Raw genomic sequence first — 22,018 nt, forward strand, 5'->3', positions numbered from 1 at the left:
CATGTGCAAACACAAGTATTCAGTCTGAGAATTTACAGAAATTCAGGAATGAGATGACTGGCACGGTTGGCACTCAACTCAGAAGAGTGAAGATTAGTTTCGACCAATACGAGGCTGAAACTTCTGTACACTCAAATCAGGGAAAACACCATAAATGAAGCACTAAAATGCTTTTCACTGATGAGAAATTTTCACAGTGAATCTTTTAATCGTGGTCACTCTTCATGTTCATCATCATGTTTTCTTTATCTTTCATTCTGAACCACTGGGTAACTTTGTTTTATGAATTAATATTATTGTTATTATCATCATTTGATCACCTGTTTTTGGAAACCATTCCATTTTTTTTTAATTCGCATGTACTAGAGCCTTACTGCTTGGTCTTTTTTTTAATAGATAATGTATATGAGAGATGCGTTTCCCTCCAATGACCCCATCAAAGCTTGAACCCTTGTGTAGATATCAGAAATAAAACAACTATGTATCCAAACTGCTTATATTAGTGTGTCTATTTGCGTTCGGTCCATAGGCGATGCTGTGAGTCTCCAGAGAGTACACACAAGAATACATACATACAAACACATTCATCAGACTTCAGGATACAAGTTAAAATGGTGGGATGAAGTTCCTATGAGAAACATTAGACACTGGTTTTCCTTGGCCTGAAAGGGGAGGAGGAGGAAATAGGGAAAAGACGCAAGTTGCGCATCATCATAATCATCTTTTTTTTTTTTTTTTTTTTTTTTTTTTTACCTACTGTGGGTCTAATTTTCCATTCCATTTATATCCTGCGTGTCTCTCAGTAGCTCAGAAGTCCAAGAAATCTTGGAAAGTCTTGGCTTATACTCTTATTTTATCTCCCTTCCTCTTTCCCCCAAACTTACATTATGCCTCTATGATGCTGTCTATTTCTGATTTCTCTTTTAACACTCTCTCTTCCTTCATGTTTTTACAATGAATCCCTGCATCACACAGACTTTATTTCAGTTTCATTATGTCATCTTCACCCCCTTTCTTTGTGTATTTGATACATATCCTTTCTCTGTACTTTTTTTGCTCTTTTCTGATTCCTATCAATCCATCTACTCTATCTATCTACACTGCTCCCCCCTCATCCTTTGCTCTTTCAGGCCTTTCCCAGGCCAAGCAGCCTGACCTCTCCAGCCTTCTACCTCTTTGCTCCCTGGGGGTGGAGATAGAGGGGGGTATGCCTGTGACCATTCCCACCCTACAAGGACTTTCACTTTAATCTGACTCTGAGTAACAGAGGAGAAAGAGAGAACAAAACAGAGAAAATGTGTGCGTGTGTGTGTGTCCACGCCAAGCCTAGAGCTCCCAAAGCAAACAGACTTCTAACCTCCTGATAGAATCACATCACGCAAACTGCAGGCTTTGGGAAGAACCACTGCAAGACTTAAAGGAAAAATTCACCACTGTGAATATGATGATTTCTTCAAACTAGGTCACCTATGTAGCAGAATTGTGCAGTTATATTTGAAATTGGTGCCCTATGACTAGAGAAAACTGAGAAAAAGGCTGTAGATTCCCCATACCGCTCTACACTAACCAGAATGCGTTGCACTCGTCCAATAAGGTTCCAGTGAGCTACTCACGGTGTGTTTACAACCAGCCGGTTAGCAAAGACAAAGTGAGCAGCATTATATGTCTTTACTGTGGATATATCATACCAGTGTTTCTAACCCTAACCCTGTTTCTTTTACCTATTTTGGATGACGATGAGCCGGACCAAATTGCGCTCAAAGCTGGATGCAGCTGCAAGTTACGTGTAACACAGTCACTGATGTGAAGTCAGATGTAATATTCTGTCAGAAAACAAAGTCACGTATACCAAAACACTGCAAAGTTTGTTGCAGCGCAGAATTTTCAGTCTGTCTCCGTTCTCTCTGATGATCCTCACCAGGCAGGACTGGTCATGCAGCAGCCTCACCAGCTGCAGCGCCTCTCTCTCACCTGACATGTTTACAGCTACCGTGGTCGCTTCCTCCCCCACATTGTTTTGTCTGATTACACAGCACTATATTCAGCCTCATAAGTTGTTATAGTGGCGCCATATCTCTGCTCTGACATTATATTGTAAAGCTAGTTGTTTGTTTGTAGTAGATTCAGCTCTTCTCGATGAATCACAGAGACACTTAGTATCTTAGCTTAGCTGCGGCCGTAACGTCACTCCAATCCGGTTGTCACTTCCTCTTCCACTCTGTTGTGGCTGATTCACCAGATGATATTTGATACGATATTTCAGTGTCTGCTTTTCCCTATCACTGGCTTAACATGGTAGATGTGAGTGTTTTGGGAGACCCACGTTTTACTGTCCTTGAAGGCACCACTGCAGAAAATGAGTGGACGTAGTTTGTAGTGTAACGCAGATCTCCAACGTCCGCTGGAGGATGTGTTTTGCGTCACCTGGCAGACTTTTGCCAGTAAATGAGCAGGGAGCTCTAGGTGCAGACAACATGGAGGGAAGTTAAACGTTGTTCATTTGCATATACTACCCACATTGTCATGGTACGTTGCTGGTTGAAAATCGTCAAAGTTTCCCTTTAAGTTTTAATGCTGGGCTGCACACACATTCCCAAGACCTACACATGCGCATAAAAATACCTTAAAATCAGACATTTAATGAATGTTCACAGAAAGTACCGACTTATGATAAGAATAAACTGAAAACGCAACCTCTCATGATGATAACAATCGCAGTTTCGGTCAGGTCAAATAAAAACAGCAATGCATCACAGGAGCATCAACTCTGAAACACAACTCTCACAAAGTACAGTGGTTGAGTTCACAAACCACAGACTATGTGGGGGGTTACCATCCATTATCTCTGTCGCCATGAGGTTTAAATTTAATTGTTGACACAACTCATTCTCGGAAACTACACACACACACACACACACACACACTTGCACTAACCCACCGCGTGCACATACACAGGGGTGTAGAGAAAAAACAACTGAGCCCACAATGGATGGAGCTATTGTTGTGAAGATATATAGGTCAGTGGTTCCCTGTCCTGCTGGTTTTTTACACTATCAGTTGCACTAACCACATTCACATGACACTGAAGGTGTCAGTCAGGTTTTGACTGATAGCTAGAATGAGAACCTGCAGGGCTGTGGTTCCTGAGGACCAAGATGAGTCACTTTTCACATTAGTGAGCGGTTTGCATGCACAAGCACATGTCTGTGTGACGTATCAAGTCGCATATTTAACAAATATCACAACTCATGAGTTCTGAAGTGCTGCAGGTGCACACATTAAGGCACGTAAGTTTCTATGAAAACTGAGAATCGTGGAGCATCCACCTTTTTAAGACTCCAACACAGTTCTGTCAGAGATCTTTTATTTTAACTTAACAGTCCTGAAACTCAATAAACAGTAGACAGGAAGACGCATACAATCACACAATTTACTTTACCACAACTGTAGTTTGACACGCAGACACAGACCACACACGTTCACGGCGCAGAGAGCCAGCAATCATGAGCTGAAAGGTAGCTAACATTATGCAGTTAGTAACCTAACATTAGCAAAACACAGGAGAGAAGGATAACATGATTTGATTCCTTGAACTCCTTCATGCCATAGGGATTGTTGTTACTGTAAGCACAAACCTGGCAGAGATGAGGTATCTCTTCTTCTAAAACTTTATAAAAGACTCAAATATTGTTTTATAACTGTCAAACATCTACCAGAGCTTGTATTGGTTTGTTTTTGTAAAAAAAAAAAAAAAAAATATGGCACAACATGTCTAACCACAAACTTAGTTTATACTTTTCTGCATTCTAGAGCTGGGGGCTATGTTGCAGTTTGGTCATGTCATTAAACTGGAATAAAATCCTACAAACTTCATAGTAAATTTGGCAGAATGACAACTACAGGCTAATAAGCAGTCTTGGATCAATCAGTAAACAGAAGACTGGTTCCATGTCAGCCTGTAAAATTTTTTGCCTCCACAAAAAAAAAAAAAAAAACTGATGTAACCCTCAGATTTTTTGACTTAAACCTTCAATCAAGTCAATCTCTCTCCTAAAAGTCACGGCAATCAGATCACAGTACAAAAAAGACTTCAAATAGAAGGTTGAAAAAACTGGGTTTCTGCCAAAAAGGGGCCATTTGTAATATCATGTGAGCAAGCATGGCTGCCTCAAAAGCAAGACCGAGCTACTAAAGCGAGGCCTGTGTGCCACAGAGTCGTGATAATAGCAAACCCTAAACCTCAGAGATATTTCTCGCTGGCAGGTATTAAAGCAAAAGGTTGACAAGAGTTCTCTATCATCCGTTAGTTGTACAGAGCGCAGGCAGAATGAGCTGGGATGGTTTGGTTTAGCTGGTATGTTGCACTGCGTGTTGAGTGTGGGAGAATGATCTATGATTCACTAAGCTGCAAAGACCCAAGATCACATTTCACTTTTGCAAGGGAAACCATTATACCATGACCACAGACACAAAGACAGTCATACCAGCAGTATCTGGGAGACGAATACACAATTGTTAGGGCTTATTCTCATAGCATTTTCTGCTCTTACCTTTTTGATTTACATTTCATTGGTGGAAGGCAAAAATTTCTGGCTAAACTTTAAGTAAATCTAGACTAAATAGGAGCATGGGTACAAATCACCTTAGTAGAACAAACCAATTAACTGTTACCAAATTTCTAATCTACAAATCTTTAATACTTTTACAACTGATTTTGTGTAGATTAGATCTCACTCAGCATGCCTTAATTGTGATGTTGACCTGACTTATGCATTTAAAGAAATGCATACACTTTCAAGTTATACAAAACAATGAATAATAATGCATTTCTAATGGCTTAAGACCTGTTTTCTGTGTGGTACTGTTGTCATTAGCTGACCTTAGCTTTGTTATTATACTGCAAAGAGTTCTGCGTCCCTCAAGAGACTATTTAGAAGCAGAGGGCAATCGCTCACAGCAGCACAGTCTGGGTTTGCAGCTACTGTGCTCTGCAAAACATGAGAAACTTCCTCTTTCTGTGTGTATGTTTGAAAGGAAGGCATCAGTAAGTGGTTCCCTCTCTCTCTCTCTGAGTGGCAGGGGAAAGTAGACCCTCTCGAGTGCCTCTCGGCTTCCCCACCTCCCCCATGAGCCAATAACGCAGTCAGACAGAGACACACACACACACACACACACACATTCATGCTCACACACACACACACACACACACACACACTCAGACACACAGTGTGGTTTCTCCTCTGGAGGGGAACATAAACAGGGCTGTCTGTCTGCGAGCGGAGAGCTAGTTCTCATGACATCACCACCCAGCAGGAATGCTCTGCTCTGCCCCGTCAAAACCCCTCCACCGGCCAGCAACTCGCACACACACGCACGCACACACACACACACACATACATACACAAAAACACATGTTGAATGATTTATGCACGTCCACATTTTCACAGGGAAAACGTACCACATACACAACACGCACTCAAATGGCATTTTGAGCTATTTTCTCTCTCTGGCATTTTCTTACATCGCGATTGTTTTTAATTTCTCTCTGCTTGCAGACATCCACTTCCTATGCATCCCCTTCTCTTATCTTTTGTTTTGCTCATTCTCCCCCATAATTTCTCATCCTTTCATATCTGTATTGCCTGTGATGTCTACAGTATCAGACCACACACGCACACCACAGAGACACGGAGCGAGCGTGAGAGAGAAATGAGAGATCAGAGTAAAAGTAGCTCAATACAGAGAATAAAGCTATATCACCTATGAGAAACTTTGTGTGTGTGTGTGTGTGCATAAGTGTGTGGGTGTGGGGGACATGGGAAATTACGCACTACTTCATTGTATTGGTGTTTGGAGGAAAAGCCCTATTGAAGCTCTCCCTCCTTCCTTCTCACCTCTCTTCCTCCCTCTCTAACTCTCCTCCCGTTTCCATCCCTCCATCACTTCCTGCTGCATCTTTCACTTGTTTACCACCTTCCTCCATCTCCCAGCGCCGTTTTACCCTTCATGTTCCACCTCCTCGCATCCCTCTCTCCAGCTCAACCTGTCACTGTCATGAATTCTCACAATTTCTCTCTCTTCTCTTTTTCCTCCTCTCTGTTTCTCTCAGGCTTTTGGGGAAAGCAGTGACAGGAAGCAGCTTGGCTCTCAGACAATGGAACACATCAAAAAGCAGCACCAGCCTCACCAACTTCACACACACACACACACACACACACACACACTCACGCACACAGGCACACACACACACACACACACACAAACAGAGCAAGACAAACAGGACATTCCAGCTGCCGGCTGCACCGGATTCCTCGCCTTGGCTAATCTGAAACGGAGAGTGAGACTGGGAGTGGAGCGGAGAAGCGAGGCAGGGTGAGAACAGTGGGTGAGGGAGAGCAGGAGAGATGGAGAGAGAGAGAGAGAGAGAGAGAGAGAGAGGGGACCAAGCAGAGGGTGAGAAGGAGAAACAGATAAAGAGAGGGAGGGAGTGAGAGAGAGAGAAATAAATGTTGGGGAGCAAAAAAGGGGAAATTGGAAAAGATGGGATTAGAGAAGGTGAAGCAATTGAAAAAAAAAATGTGATTTTGAGTTTTGAAACGATAAGTGTTATTGTAGTATACATGTTTTTATACAGTGGTGTCCTCGTGCATGTCTGAGAGGGCATTTGTGTATAGTGGTAACCTAACACATTTAACAGCATATGATATGATTGGGTTTCTCCCTCAATGTCAACTGAAATTGGCTCCAGCTCACCTGCGACCCTCTAGAGGATAAAAGAGAGAAAATGAATGGAAGGATGATAAGATACTGTGAGTACTTACCTGGGATCAGCAGATGGTAAGAAGCGGGTTGCTGAATGTATTCATTTTGGTTGAAATTAATGTTCTGTACATGGTCCCTGACAAATAAATTAGATTTAAAAAAAAAAAAAAAAAAAAAAAAAGATGTTTTCATTTGTGTCATCAGCGATTTAAAAATGTGTTAAATATAAATCTACAAGCAGGGAATTTTCATACCTACCCTACTTTTCTATGACACAATATAGTTGAATGAACTGATGTCTTGGCATGCATTTAAATAAGGAAGAGAGAATAAAAGACAGGTAGAAGGAGAGAAAATGAGAGTGGAAGCAGATGAAGAGAATGAGGGAAAAAAATATAGAAATACTCAGAGCATGTCTACAGTGTTGCATGTACTCTTCAATAAAAAAAAAAAGTTTTTTTTGAGGGTTTGCCGCCCACACTAAAAGGCTTTCTTTTAGGTAGTTGGCAAACAAACAAGAGGTTGTTTGAACATATTGTATAGACCGTTTTGACAAACATGGGCGGATACCCACTCAGTCTTCAGGACAGAGCTTAGCTTCCTCAGAGTTTCTCTGTAATCACTTATTTTAATATAGTTTCAGTTTTAATATACACATTACACAGTGCAGGTGCACACAATGACCTATATTTCTGTTTCCGGACAAGTTACATGATTGACAGTCATCGATGCTACAAGTTCACCTTGGCTAATTCAACTGAATTGAATTGTTTATTACTCATAAGGGGGTCTTACAAAACAAACAGAAAAATATGTCAATGACAATACCTGTATTGTGTGACTGACTATACTCATATACAGAGTCATCACATTAATAGCTGGAGAAAAAGCAGAAAGCTAGCTGCTTTACACTGCTGCTAAGCCATGTTAGGGAATGGTTCACAAACTGAAACCCTACACATTAATGTTCTCAAAACAGATGTTCAACCCACAAAACAGAAGCATTATTTAAATATCATTTATATCATTTAAATTATTTCACTCAAGCGGATGGGTCCGCAAAAGGAAGGAGGCTTTTTTCAAGTGTATCTGTATGACATTAGACATGGTTTAAAGTGATGGGCGAGCGAGGAGAGGTTGATCTGACAGGGTTGTGATGTGAGAAGGAAGCAGATCTATAATTAAATAGTCTGAAAACTACACACACACAATCATCTGTCCCTCCGCAAAAATTTCAAGGTTGCAGCGTATGTGTGAAAGGGGCTCAAGTGGGCAAACCTCAACGGCGCTTGAGCGACTATAAATTCACACACAAGCATGCAGATACACATCATACATGCACCCGCACACACAGGTGTCATTGCATTGCTATGCTATCCTGGGGCCAACTTGACTGTGGGAAAAGAGGGCAGGCATAATTTCTTTAAGAGCAGATGCATGGTGAGTGATGGCTCATCTTCTTCCTTATCTATCTGTGTGTGTGTGTGTGTGTGTGTGTGTGTGTGCGCCCGCGTATGTGTGCGCCCGTGCGTATATGTGTGTGTCTACTATTGTGTCTGCTCAGGCTGCCATGAGAGTCAACTTCAAAATGAGTCAGGGACACTGAGGGCACATCTCACAAGTTACAAGCTGCAAGTTTTTTTAAGGGGATTTTCAAATGTTGCACACATTTCCAAACATAACTGCCTGCTTCTCACAAATTCTACATTTAACCGCGACAGCGAAACTACAGCAGACCAAGTAACTGTTACAGTACTGTTGCTAAAATATAAATATCTATACTTGATGTACAGTATAAAAAGGTTAAGGTTAACCATTAAAATAAAGTTTGATCCCTAAAATGTCACATTCTAACAAAACACTTTTTCTTAAAGAAGACCCGGTGTGACAGTTTCACACGATCAATGAAGATCATTATGATAAAAATGTTCACATGTATGCAAACTGCTGAACATCTGTGTTTATATAAGGTTTCAATTTGTGGGTCCTTGATGGTGACATGACAATGATATAATTCTACAAATTTATGTTAGCTAAATAAAAGATTCTGAGAAAGCCATAATTAAAAACTAAGAAATCACTTCCTGACATTTTTCTTTCACGCATATGAAAAGTTTGGTCTCATGTAATGCGTAACAGAGGAACACAGTTCAATTAAATCATTTTATATGAGATTCTGCCTGCATTTGCCAAGCATTAAATATATTTTTATATCACAAAAATATCATTAATATTGTTATTTTAACCATCTTGCCCAGCCCTATAATTTGCTTATTTCCCTATTATTAATCCAGTACTAATACATCTGTTCTGTATCTGATAAGATCAATCTATAAAATTACCCTGGCATTGGACTTCTTAATTAGTGTGGTGCCACTGCTTCCTCTTTCATTGTCTACTTCATGTTCCAGGGAAGCACTCAAGAATACATCCATATTTCTGATGAAAACCACACATGCGTCAATATTTGACGACGTGAGAATGAAAACAGGTTGGTCGTTTCAGCTCTAACCCCCTAATCCTAACCAAATCACTTCAGGCCTTCCTCAGTAACTCAGTGAGTCAGCTTCTCATTCCAGTGAAAAAGTCATCTCCACATCAAATGTTATCCCCTGAGTAGCCAAGTGAAAGCTAAATATTTGTGGTCCGGTCTTACTTGCTCACTCATTCATAAACTCACACACTGGAGTGACACAACAATCACAATGGCCTTTCCTGGTTTGGCTCCCCAACAGACAGACAGACAGAAAGACAGAAAGACAGACACAGCGACAGCACGTCGCCCTCAAGACAAAAAACAGACAAAGAAGACAGACATACAGGCTGCTCATCAGTCACTCATAAATGCATAACTGTACCCGCTAACAATCAACATGTGTGTATGCCAGAAAGACTTATTGTGAGAGTGACCTCTGTTATGTGCGAGCAACACTTTCTCCCAGTGTGTGTGTGTGTGTGTTTGTACTTTCTCAAACCGTATGTGTGTGTGTGTGTGTGTGTGTGTGTGTGAGTGTAACAGGAGACGCGAAGCCTTCGCCACACACAGTGGGAAATATTTGGGATGGTTTCCCTCGGAATGTCTTGGCGTGCCTATGGAATGCCCCCCTCCTCTCCTCACCGTCTCCTCCTCCCCCTCTCTCGCTGTCGCTCCCTCTCGTCTCCGGAGAGAGGGGAGGGAGAGTGGGAAAACTGGCGGGACGCACGAATCCGACCCCTGTTTTGTCACTGCGCAGAAAAGGTACATGCACAGAAACGGCGCATGAATGCAGACGGAGCCGCTGAGTTTAAATGCTTCGTGTAGGTTTGTGAATACGTGACGTCGTGTGTTTGGATTTCACAGCTTTGTGTTTGACCGCAGTGTGACACTAAACATGTTTGTGGTTATCAAAAACAACAATGCGAATATGACTTAAGGTGTGAGAATATACTGCGCGAGTCTATAAAAAGGATCTTCTGTTTTCTACTGGATTTCTAAAACATCCTGAAAGTGACTAACCCTATTACACTCATACACTCACACATGCACGAATATACACAACACATACACACGGGCAGTGAAGGGTAACTTTAAACGTGTCTCAACCTCTCACATTCCTCCTGTTTCTCAGCCCGCGGCTCTCTTTGTAGATCAAAGGACAGACAACAAGTCTTTCTATTGCCTCGCCCTCCTCCACCCCTCCTCTTCCTTCAATGCCATCTTTCTCAGACACTCTCTCTTCCTCTCTCTCTCTCTCTTCCTCACTCAGCAAACACTCATCTCACTTGCACACGAGCTGATTATTTCTGACTTTCTCACACAATCTCTGTAATAGCGTCTCAGCTAATCCATGCTATTTTTAATGTCTTTCTCCTTATCGCTCACTCGCTCGCTTGCGCTGCCGTTCCTTTTTTCTCTCTGACTTCTTACCTCCCTGCCATCACCTCTGTTCTCACTTCTCTCCCTCCCTCCCTCCGTCCGTCTCTCCCCCTTTCCTCTCCCTTACACCCCCCCCAACCCCCCACCCCCCCACCAATCTCTCCCACCCCTCCCTCTCACGGTGTGGCGGTTCCTGTTGCTCTTGTTTTCACTTCCCCAGTAGTCTGGTGCGTGGGAACCAGCGTTTCTGCTGCAATAGTGTCTACGACTGAGTGTGTGTGCATCTGTGACCGAGCCTGTGTGCCCTCAAACTGCTGTGCGCGTGTGTTTAAAAAGGTGCTGAGGAGGCTGTGTGTTTGTCTGAGTATGATAGTGCCCGTATATGTTGGTCAGTTATGGGTTTTTAAATGTGTATGCGTATCACTGTATATGAGTGAGTATGTGTGTTTGGTTGGCTTCATGTCTATCTCTTAGGCAATCTCTGCTATCTCAACATGTCTATAAATGGCCAGTATGGGACATCTGATGGAACTACGCAACCCAACGGAAGTGTGTGTGTGTGTGTGTGTATATGTGTGCATGCATGTGTGTCCGGAAAGTATAGACGCAGCAGGCATTAGCGGTAAGGATAGGATACAGCTGAATAAGGAAACTGTAATGGACCAATCACCAACTCCACCCTCTTACCCAACCCTTTGCAGGAATCCAGAGATGAAATTTTGTTAAATGCTGTGACATGTGTCAACATCCTGACACAGTAAAACTTTATCTATCTGAACACGTTATGAATTCTAGACACATTCATATATTGAGAATACACTATTAATAAATGTTGTATTTTAAAAACGCATCATCATTTTAAAACGAAAAACAATATTTATCGGAAAGATCGATATCAAAACATATCTACTGCATGTTCACATCCTGTAGTTTTCATTTGTGCCAGAGGAGAGTGACGAATGATTCTTCTGTGTTGATAAATTAAATGAAGCTAAACATACAGTCATGTAGAACTGTGCTATTTGAATAACAACGGTTTTAACTTCTAAATGACTTGTGGAGGAAGCAAGCGTTCGTTTTTGCTTGTGGAGTTTGATAGTTATCATATACACAACTAAAATTAGCATAAACATTGCTCCAGTTTGGATAAGCGACTTACATACAGAACATAGATGAAAATAAAACAATGTAGTTTTCTTAATATACATAATAATTTAGAGGATACGGCCGGTTTTGACCTACCTAGTACACACACACAATACTTGTAAGTAGGATCAGATTATTGTTGGTTTGGCTCTGCACATGAGATTTGTTGACAATAAGAAAAATGTAGAAAATTGCCAGCCTTATCCTTTAATGGCATTGTTGATTAATTATTTGATAAATCAGCCACACTGTGTTTAATCTCTAAATTCACCCGCCTACTTTTTTTTTCCCCCTCATCACTGAATGTATTTCTACTGGTTATCTAGTTGGTCCTGTGTTGTACCCCTCTGCCATGACAAAAATCACATTCTCCTACAAACACACTCGAGGTTAAAGTTAACACTGTTCTGCCTCATTTAGAATAGATCAGATTAGTGTGAATCATCATAAAAGCATGTCATGCAGTGTCCTTTTTTTTTTTTAAATCATCTCTTCATTGTACAAGCATGCAGACGAGGACACCCAGACACAAGAGCCCCTTCTACATCTCCCTTCCCCTCTTGGGGTCTCCATGGTGGACACACATTCCTATGCCTCTAAAATCTCTGTGTGGCCTATTGATACACAGAGACAAACATTAACCCTTTCCCTGCGCAATCTTTACACACACACACACGTACACAAGACTGTGGTTAATCTCCTCTTCTCTGTTTTTTTTTTTTTTTTTTTTTTTTTTAACTTCTCTTTCCTCATGGCATTCATCTGTAGTGTATGTGCATGAGGGAGAAGCAGAGAGAGACAAAGGGAGAGAAACTAACCCATCCATTGCTAATCAGAGAGCTTTACAATCAGATAACAAAGGGGTTAACTTCGCCTGGGTGGGCCGTGGAGCAGCCCCCGGGGTGAAAAACTCTCTCTCTCTCGCTCTCTCTGACACACACACACACACACACACACACACACAGTCGTGTTTCCATCACTTCAGAGGACATCACATTGACTTACATTCATGTCCTCGAGATTTATCCTAACCATAACCATAGCCACCACATGTCTAACCCTAACCTTAACATAACCTTAACATAACCCTAAACTAACCTTCACTTTAAACCAAGTCTTCACCCTAAAATTTATGATTTACATTAAGGGGACTTGCTTTTTGTCCCCATGAGGGAGGCGAGTCCCCATAGCATGACTGTGTAAACAGATTCATGTCCCCACAACATGAGGAATACCTGGACCACACACACACACACACCTTCATTTGGTATTAACTAGTATTCTACTTAACAATAATCCATTTTAATATGAAGTGCATAGTAAAGACATTTATTGTCTGTCTTAAATAACATTTTAGATAAAGAATTTTGAAAATATTTAATTCCAGAAAATGATTAATTAAGCTAAGGAGGAGATACAACCTCAACCAGAGATTACTCACATCGTAGGACAATATTTTTCTCAGGTCTACTGTCTGAAGTATATAAACTCATGGGACAGATGTGCGTGAGAGCTGTTACTAGTGGTGTGAAACACTAAATTATTTTAGAGGTCACATTTGGGCTTCCTTTGGCCATAATATGTCATAGTAACCTCCCCTTGAAGTGGTGTTAGGAGTGACCCATAAATAGGGACGGTAGGTGGATGACCATTTGGCCTCTGGTCATCAGGCAGCTTTTTTTTTTTAGGGTGCTTGTGTGTGTTTGTGTCATCATCAGCAGCATCAAGGTGGTCCAGGATGTCTACATTTTTGGGTCTGAAACAATTGCACCCAGTGGTGTATCTTGACACATTTGGGGCCCCCTACTAAGAGCGGGCCAGAACACCCAAGCTTAGAAACTGCCCCTCACACACCACCGCCACACACACACAAACACAAACATAGCCACTGTAGCACACACAGGTTTCCCTAAACAGCCACCCACTGAGATTTCTACAGGTCAGGTGCAGTAAATAAAACGTTTATTGGCGGCAACTGCCATCGAAAATCTTTTCAAGGCTTCGCAGAATCATGGGAATGAGAACAATGCAGTGTAAAGCACCTTTATGTCTGTGTGTATCAATATTTCTGTGACTGACGAAAGAAGAACACGATACCGAGGGTATTTCTGAGGAAACATATAAATGAAAAATATCCTGTTTCGCTTCTCCTCCCAGTTCAACTCTGTTCCATCCTGGTTCCCTTCTGGTGGTTACATTACCTTTCAACTCCTGGTGTTACATTGCACGGTGATAAAAAATTTTGAAAAAAAAATTGAATAGCTCATGTTTACTTCTCCTCATCCATCCATCTACATCTACGCCCACTTTCCTTCTTCCCTGCCACAAACTCCAACTCCTCCCGGGGCAAACGGAGGCATTCCCAGGCCAGATGGGATATGCAATCCCTCTACCGTCTCCTGGGTCAGCCCCGGGGTCTCCTCCCACTTGGACATACCTCCACAGGGAGGCAACCAGAAGGGATACTAATTAGATGGCCTGAGTTGGCTACCTTCAATGCGAACGTGCAGCATTTCAACTTTAATCTCCTTCCGAACGTCTGAGCTCCTCATCCCTGTCAGTAAAGGTGAGCCTAATTTGGCTGCTTGTATCTGCAATCTCATTCTTTCAGCTATTGTCTCCACATTGCACACAACACCCACATCACGGTCAATGCCATACCAATCTGCCTGCCAATCTCTCACTCCATCTTAACATCACTAGTGAACGCGACCCAAAGACACAGTCACACAGAGGTGAAAACATGCTCTCCCTCTGGGCAAAACCGGAGAAGAGTTTGGTTTCAAGAGTTTGGTTCTGGAGCCAATGCTGAACATAGAGGTAAATCAAACCATATGAGGTTTCTGCAGCTTCACCTCCTGCACTAGCTCCTGCTCCTTCCTCAACAGAGAGGTGACATTCCACTACCATAAAGTCAGTTTTTGTAGCCAGAGTTAAGCATGTAAAAAGCACCATTTTTGCATTTCTGCTTTTAAAAAAAGTACCTCTTCTCCATTTTCCCCTCACTATTTATTAATTTCTTCCCCTTTCATTCAGTCTTACACAATAAACCACAGCCACCACAAGCTTGGTTCTCATAATTCAGGAAGCTAACCAGTTCAGCAGTGTTTATTAACCACAGAAATATTGCCTGAGTATTCATGTTTCTTGCACTTCTCACTGAGATAGGACATCAAACTTTTCCTTCTTCTTTCTCATTTAAAGTTGCTGCGAGTAAAGCCTCAGCTAAATTCCTGAAATATCAATGTGGTGCCTGGTATGTAACATGATGGTATCGTTGTGTAATTGTACGCATGTAATCTGTCAATCTGCTATTTTAGTGAGCAGGCTGACACAGAACCGATGCTGACATTTATACACGGTTAATTTTACAAATACTTTCAGAACCAGCATAAACTTTCCTACCTGGCAGCGGCTGAAAATATCGCTGGGAGTGGGCTGGACATTGAAGTGTTTGAGGACTCGAACGGCCTGGTCTCTGGCCTTTTCTGAACAGTCTAGGGACAGACAGCGACCCTCACCCACCTGGGACCGCAACTACATGGAGAGACACACAGACACCGAATGAATACATGGGAACAATAAACACACACATAAAATACATCATGGGTTTGTAGGTTGATATTTGTTCATAAGTTCACTCTGGCATGCGCGTATTACTTACACTTTGGTATGGTTGTCCACATGTGAGTATGACTCGACCTTCGGCTTGTGCTAACTGACACACGACACATTAACATCAGAACAAAAAGACACATTAAATATATGCGATTGTGAGCTCTCTATGTGTAGTTCTGGCTGAGTCTGTGTTTGGTTCTTTCATGTGTTTATTGTCCTTGTATAAAGAGATAAGTGTATGTCTTCAGCTAAGACTGTTAACTCACCTTTGCCGCTTTTCTGTGATCATCGGTGTTCTCCAACATGACCACATCAACTCCTAAACAGCGCAGGTACCTCCCGAGCCCTTGTAGCATGTTGTCACACACCACCCGCAACTGCTGGGGGGGCAGAGCGGGGGAGTCCTCTGAGGGCTTCTTGCCACACAGGAGGCCTTTCTCTGTGTCAGAGTGAGGGGGACTGAGCCTTTGAGCCCCCTGACATTCCTAAATGGACAGAGACAATAATGTGATACTTAACTGATCCCCACAGGGGGATTTTCTTTTCACTTGCACCGCAGTGCAGGGGAGGTCAAAGCACAGGGTGAGCTATACAACCGCACCCCTGGAGCTGATAGGAACTGCCGAAGTGTCTTGGTCAAACACGCATTGTCCCTCCCTGCAGGCTGGATGCTCAAACCCAGGTTCTGCAGTTGAAGGTTTTCCCGTATTGTGTCACTCAGAAGCTCACAGGACTAAAATTTGTATTAGAATAATAGTTAGCTGCTGTTGTTGGATCATTGTGCTTAGAAATGTGCAAGAAAAATACTAAAATTTGGCTAAATTTTTGACTTGCAGTTGAGTGCCTTTTTATTAAAAATACCATTCTGACACAAAGGCTCTCTCTAAAGTTACCAGCCTGTTTCCTCAGGTTCCTTGTTTGTTCATAGCAAAGTCCCACAGGAAAGTGTTTGTACAGAAATATTTCTGATAAAGTGAAGTAACAGTGTGTAGGTCTGAGAGGAGAACCATATTACACTTTTCAGAGACAAACACGAACATGTCAAGTTCAGGTCAAGAACAGGTCAAGTAGTAAATGGATTCTAGCTTCAACAATTTCTTATCTCATTAATGAAATTCCCTTCTCCTGATTTCAACATATCTGTCTCTATCTGTCCAAAAAAAAAAAAGAGAACAAAAGAGAGTCAGTTTTCTTGAGCTATGTGTCTTTTGTGTGTTGACCCTCCAGGAAACTTGCCATTTTCATTTATTTAATCATCACATCCTAGACTTCAAACCGTTTGGTATCCATGACAACCTTATAAAAATAAGTAAACAAACACTGTAAATAACAGCAATTGACCCCTGACCTCTTTGCCATGGGCCTGTTTCATTTGCATTGCCCGTTTATCCTTCTGCTTCTTCTCTCTGCCCTTCTCTGATTGGCTTGAAGAGATGCTGCGCAGGTCCGCTGGCAGCCCAAACCATGCTGGGTTGCTGGAAAGGACAGAGTAAACATCCAGCAAACAGTAGGCATCTGCCACTAGAAGGAGGTTGAGGAACGAGAGAGGGAAAGAAAGAGGAAAGAGGAGAGGGGGGTGGGGGTGGGGGTGGGAATTTATTGGTTTGCAGTTCGTCAGGGGATAACAAAATAATCTGTGATATTCTATAGTGAAAAGAACAGCGGCCATCTGTCTCTCTGTCATTGTGTGTCTGCGCATGCATAATACTTTACCTGCATATCTAATTTGGCTGATGCGTAGCGGCCGCTTCTCCCAGTTGGACATCTGCTCTGTCTTGTCCAGGGGCCTTCCCAGGACCTGTTGTACCAGCAGACTGAGGCCTTTCTCTGCAGAGCCCTCTCCGACCAGCACCTCCTTAGGGCCATTTTGAGTCCTTTTGACCTTACCACGCTGGATCTGTGTAAGGCATCACAGAATTTATATATAATCCTTTCACAGAGAGACAACATAGCTTCAAACTCAGCGGCTTCATTCGTTTTAAAGTAATGTAGAATACTGTTTCAACCGGGCATCTCATGTGATCTTCAAAAATATATCTTTATTTTCAGTTAAATGTCATAATAAGTATAAAATAAAAATGTTACAGGAATTTTAAAATAGAAATGTGAGACCATTTCTCAGGCACCAGTTTCTGCTTTTTTGAAAATGTACTGAAATATAGAAATAACTAAGCTATCAAAAAAAACTGCATTTGTAGAAACATTACACCCCTACTAATAAAGAAAGAATGATGCTCTCATGGTTCCTCTTTAGCCCACATGCCAGATTTGATTTTAAAACGTATTCATATGAAATTATGTCAATGACAGGATAATGTTACCTTTTGGTGTATACTAAGAAGATCAAGCACCCCCTCCATCTTCAGTGGCTCCTCTAAAAATTGGTGCCAGGTGGCCAAGAGACACTTGAGATCTCCGGCCATACCGTAACCTGAATGAGGAAAAAAAAAAAAGAGAAATAGGGGAGACAGAGGCATAAGTAGAAATGCCGCGGATAAATCTGACTTAATTTTTGCCTGGTGTCTGGTGCACTGCTTACCCAGTTTAATGATGTTTCGTGTAGAGAAAAAGCTCCTGATGAAGCTAATAGTGTCTGGGTGTTGACACAATCCGTTTGCACAGAGATCTAACAAGAAAACCTGGTCAAAAACTGCAAGCTGTATCAGAGCAACTCTCTGAGTTGAGATACAGCCAAACGTAGGCTGCCACTCCATGTCAACTCCCACTACGCCACCGTCCTAAGGAAGATTAAAGACAGAGGATGATAAGACAGCAGCAAAAATACAGAGTTTTCAATAGTGCCTGCCCCTCCTTTATAAAGATTTTCACTATAGTTGATTTAAACTTGAAGCAAAACCTTTCATTTGTTGCTAGCATTTACTTCTCTGTACCTTGAGCACAATATTTCGACATCTCTGAAGAGCTTCCGGCGTGTCCACAAAGTGAACCTTGTCTTTGGTGATTGGCGCCTGGTAGAACTTCTGACGGTGAGACTCAGACGGCGTCCACTCCTCGGTTTGCGCTGAATCACTCAGGTGTACTTGTCTGAACGGAGGCAGCAAATGTGTGTGTTTTTGTGAGTGGGCATGTTGAAAGAGACACAGAGTGAAAAAAGAGGCAACATAAAATCAATGAATGCAGAATGAGAGTGGATAGATGACTAGAAAAACATCATACATCACATATTACAAGACATTAGGTCTTATGATTTAGCATAGTATCTCAATGAAATATGAGATAGGTGGTGTCAATCAATCAATGTAAATAGTAAAGCAGATATATTCAGTATAAAATGTATAATAACATATTGACCTGCCATGTGTGAGAATGGGGATGTGGTGAATAAAATTTAGGCTCCATGTTGAAATTCAGGGATAAAAACACACCTATTCCTCTTTTTTATAAAGAAGTACAGCATGATCATACTACAAATTGCATAATAGGTTTATGCATATTTTGGCTGACTCACTGTAGATGAGGCGGTAGACTCTGCTGTGTGTCCCATACCCCTATGGGAAGGCGATTTCTGGGGACGCCGTATCTCAGTGACCATTGAGAGGCTTTCTGAAGACCGCTGTACCTCACCAACATCTCCACCAACTCGATCTGCAGCTCAACGTCATCTGCCACCACGTACTATACGTGCATGATACACGCGCACGTTTAAAAAAAAAATCACAGAACATGTCCAGAATATCTTACTGGCGATACTATTATATATACACACTCTTTCTTTCTACACACGCATATGCACACATACCCACCTGTACATGGTCACTCCAGTTCTGCTCTGTCATGCTTTTCTATGAGAAAACAAAAAAAAAAAAGACAAAATCAGTATTTTTTATTTGAGACTAATACCTATAACTGGTTAATCTGACTAGTCTTTTTCAAACTATAATGTTGTTGAATTAAAAATAGACAATGTTCCCAGCGGTTCTATCATCAGTGGTAAATATAGATATTACCATTAGGTCTGTTCCCACCAGTCTTTGCTCTGCATGCTTATCTACTGCCACCAATGTTTTGTCAGTGTTTGAAGGTGACAACAAGACCTTTGTTTTATCATCCTCTTAGATAGCAGACTCTCCTGAAAGTCTTTGCAATATGTATTTATGGATAAAGTCAGGAGAGAATTGATGTTTTATTACTTTTTTTTTTTTTTTCTCTCAAACTTGCAGGTCTGAGCCTCAGAGTCTTTCTTTAGTGAAACTCAAATACCTCCCTCTGCTCATGTTGTTCGGAAATTGAATCCATCCTTCACTCTAAAATCAACCCATATTCCACTGAGATCTGTTACCAGCTTATGTTGGAGGAAGCCGGAATTTAACAATCTTGTTCGGTAATTAAATTTGACGTGTGTGTAGCTAAAACCAGAATATGAGGTCTAAGAAACGAAAAAAGATATTTTGAATAAATATTTCTCGAGACATAATTAGTCCCTCAAGACAGAAGGAATGTTCTGTACATACTGTTTACTATAGTTTTATTCATATGAAGAGAATGAACAGGGTCAGTCAGCCAAACTCTATATATCACTTTATAAAAATTAAAATATGGGCTGTTTAATTCCTAATCATTTTATGCAGTGTATGCACCAACTTAGCTTATCTTTAACCTTGGAGATTTCAACATCTCTGTGGGAAAGTCTTCTCTTTCTTTTCCCATGTACATCACACTCATTCACAAAAAGCCCAGTAGCTGCTTCTTTTTCACTTATATTTCAGAATATCTATGAAAACCCTCCTTAGGAATCAGAGGCTGAGCTTAAGTACATTAATTAATTCAAGGTTCTTATATATAGTTTGCAGATGGTAAAGAGTATAATCTTGAAATAAAATTTAAAAGGCAACCATACTTACAGTCTAGTATAGTTTATAGTTTGCAAATTTTGCAAAACTGAACTACAAAGTCTATTTGGTCTTGGAAACTAAGGTCAGAAACAAATGCTGACATGTTCTTAGCTGGAGGCTTTTCATAGCTGAACAGATAAGACTGCCAAGAAATCAATTAAGAAGGTAGATTTAAGTCATGTACTTAATACAAGTGTTGAAGATGGTCTGAATTAATACAAGCTAAAAAATATAAATCACTGATGATATACCTGGTACATATTATGTATCACTTACCTCCACAAACTTCTTGTACATGAGGAACCGCAAAGAGTCTAGTCTCCTCTTGTGCAGAGCATTGGGACATAGTCCTGTATCAAAAACATGACATCACAGTCATTTCTGCCTGAGGTGCACACACATATATGCCAAAATGAACCACACATGTGCACCATAACACACCTTGATCAATGTCGAATTTCTCCACAAGTCGCAGGACATGTTTTGTCAGCATTTTGGGTTTGATCTGGCCCATGCAGTGTTTGGAAACGGAGAGGCGAGGGAACTGCCTGCGGAAACACACGCAGCCATACAGGTTCATACAGCAGCGAACTCGTGCCCACATTTTTAGGCTCCCGACACATTCGTACATGCTCCATACTTGCTTATCACATCCACACTGAAGCTGGGGTGGCACCAGGAGTCTAGCAGCGTGACCAGTCGTCGTTCCAGTTGATTGTGGCCTGTGACATAGGACTCTGCCAAAGACAGCTTATCCTGCAAGATTAGCGGTACGCACATCTGCGGAAGAAAATTAGAGAAAACTATTTAGGAAGTTAGTTAGAGATTGAGATGTTCAGAACTAACACATCTAAAGTAAGCTCATATATTCAGCGTTTATGGATGAACATGCACAAAAGGTTATACAGACGTATCCGCTGAGAACATTTTCTCACCTCCTCCATATTCAGCTCTTTCTGTAACTTCAGCTTCACACTGAGCACTACCGCCTGTGAAAAACAGAAGTAATTCAGTGTTGCTACTAAAATAAATCTTTAATATTAGTTTCATTTATTTTTACTTCCTAAATCTTCGTTTGAAAAAAAATTTCTCCCAAAAAATAATGTTAACTTCAAATGAAGAACTCACCTCTTTGTAGCAGTTGAGGGCCTGTAACCTCACAATGTGCAGTTTGAGGATGGCCGGATCCAGAGAAGTGAGTTGGTAGATATTTATGAGACTGTCTACAAAGCCGGGCTGGGTATCTGTTAGTAGGCTAAGAGCCCGACGTTGGAGGGCGATTGCTTGCTGCTCTGACAGTGAACTCAGTGTAACCTGGTGAAGGGAACCAAAAAAAAAACAATCTCAGAAAAGTTTCAAAAATAATAGACTGAGATTGAAAACATGAAGGATGGTGAAGAAACAGAGAGTCTGAGAAGTGAAGCAACAGCTGTTGAAATGGAGTTACATTGAAAGTCATTTGTCATGAGACAATAGTTCAAGACTACAAACATACTGTGCTGTGGCTTAGTAGTCTGTCTGTGATATACAGTTATTATTGCAAGCTGGCTGTGATAATAGTAGAATAGTAGAATGTGTGTGGACATAAAGGTATATTATCGAGGGAGCGGGAATAGTTTAGATGATCAATGTGTTCCAGGATTCTCTTTTAAGATTCAAAACACCTGAAGAAACTGGCTTTGAACTCACTCATAACCCCCTTCCAGACATCTACTTCTCTACATAAATGAACTTCAAATGACTGAAAAAGACACAAATCATTTTTCTCTGAATATTGTTCCTG

General features: G+C 41.3%; 1 protein-coding gene across 4 annotated transcripts in view; it reads right to left on the reverse strand.

The window, feature by feature from the left end:
• The window catches only part of exd3 (exonuclease 3'-5' domain containing 3), a 46,521-nt gene that overhangs the window by 15,160 nt on the left and 9,343 nt on the right, over positions 1 to 22,018 (reverse strand). For all 4 annotated transcript variants that reach the window (XM_067573874.1, XM_067573875.1, XM_067573872.1 and 1 more), the window contains 15 exons: positions 21,364 to 21,549; positions 21,171 to 21,224; positions 20,876 to 21,015; positions 20,677 to 20,783; positions 20,512 to 20,585; positions 19,147 to 19,185; positions 18,852 to 19,018; positions 18,274 to 18,427; positions 17,922 to 18,120; positions 17,704 to 17,813; positions 17,096 to 17,279; positions 16,731 to 16,903; positions 15,649 to 15,867; positions 15,429 to 15,482; positions 15,170 to 15,301 (listed from right to left, as the gene is read on the reverse strand). In XM_067573874.1, coding sequence (XP_067429975.1) covers positions 15,170 to 15,301; positions 15,429 to 15,482; positions 15,649 to 15,867; positions 16,731 to 16,903; positions 17,096 to 17,279; positions 17,704 to 17,813; positions 17,922 to 18,120; positions 18,274 to 18,427; positions 18,852 to 19,018; positions 19,147 to 19,185; positions 20,512 to 20,585; positions 20,677 to 20,783; positions 20,876 to 21,015; positions 21,171 to 21,224; positions 21,364 to 21,549 — 1,992 coding nt within the window. The remainder of the gene's footprint in view (positions 1 to 15,169; positions 15,302 to 15,428; positions 15,483 to 15,648; positions 15,868 to 16,730; positions 16,904 to 17,095; positions 17,280 to 17,703; positions 17,814 to 17,921; positions 18,121 to 18,273; positions 18,428 to 18,851; positions 19,019 to 19,146; positions 19,186 to 20,511; positions 20,586 to 20,676; positions 20,784 to 20,875; positions 21,016 to 21,170; positions 21,225 to 21,363; positions 21,550 to 22,018) is intronic.

This window comes from Thunnus thynnus, chromosome 19 (assembly GCF_963924715.1).
Source record: "Thunnus thynnus chromosome 19, fThuThy2.1, whole genome shotgun sequence".
Taxonomy (NCBI): Eukaryota; Metazoa; Chordata; class Actinopteri; order Scombriformes; family Scombridae; genus Thunnus; species Thunnus thynnus.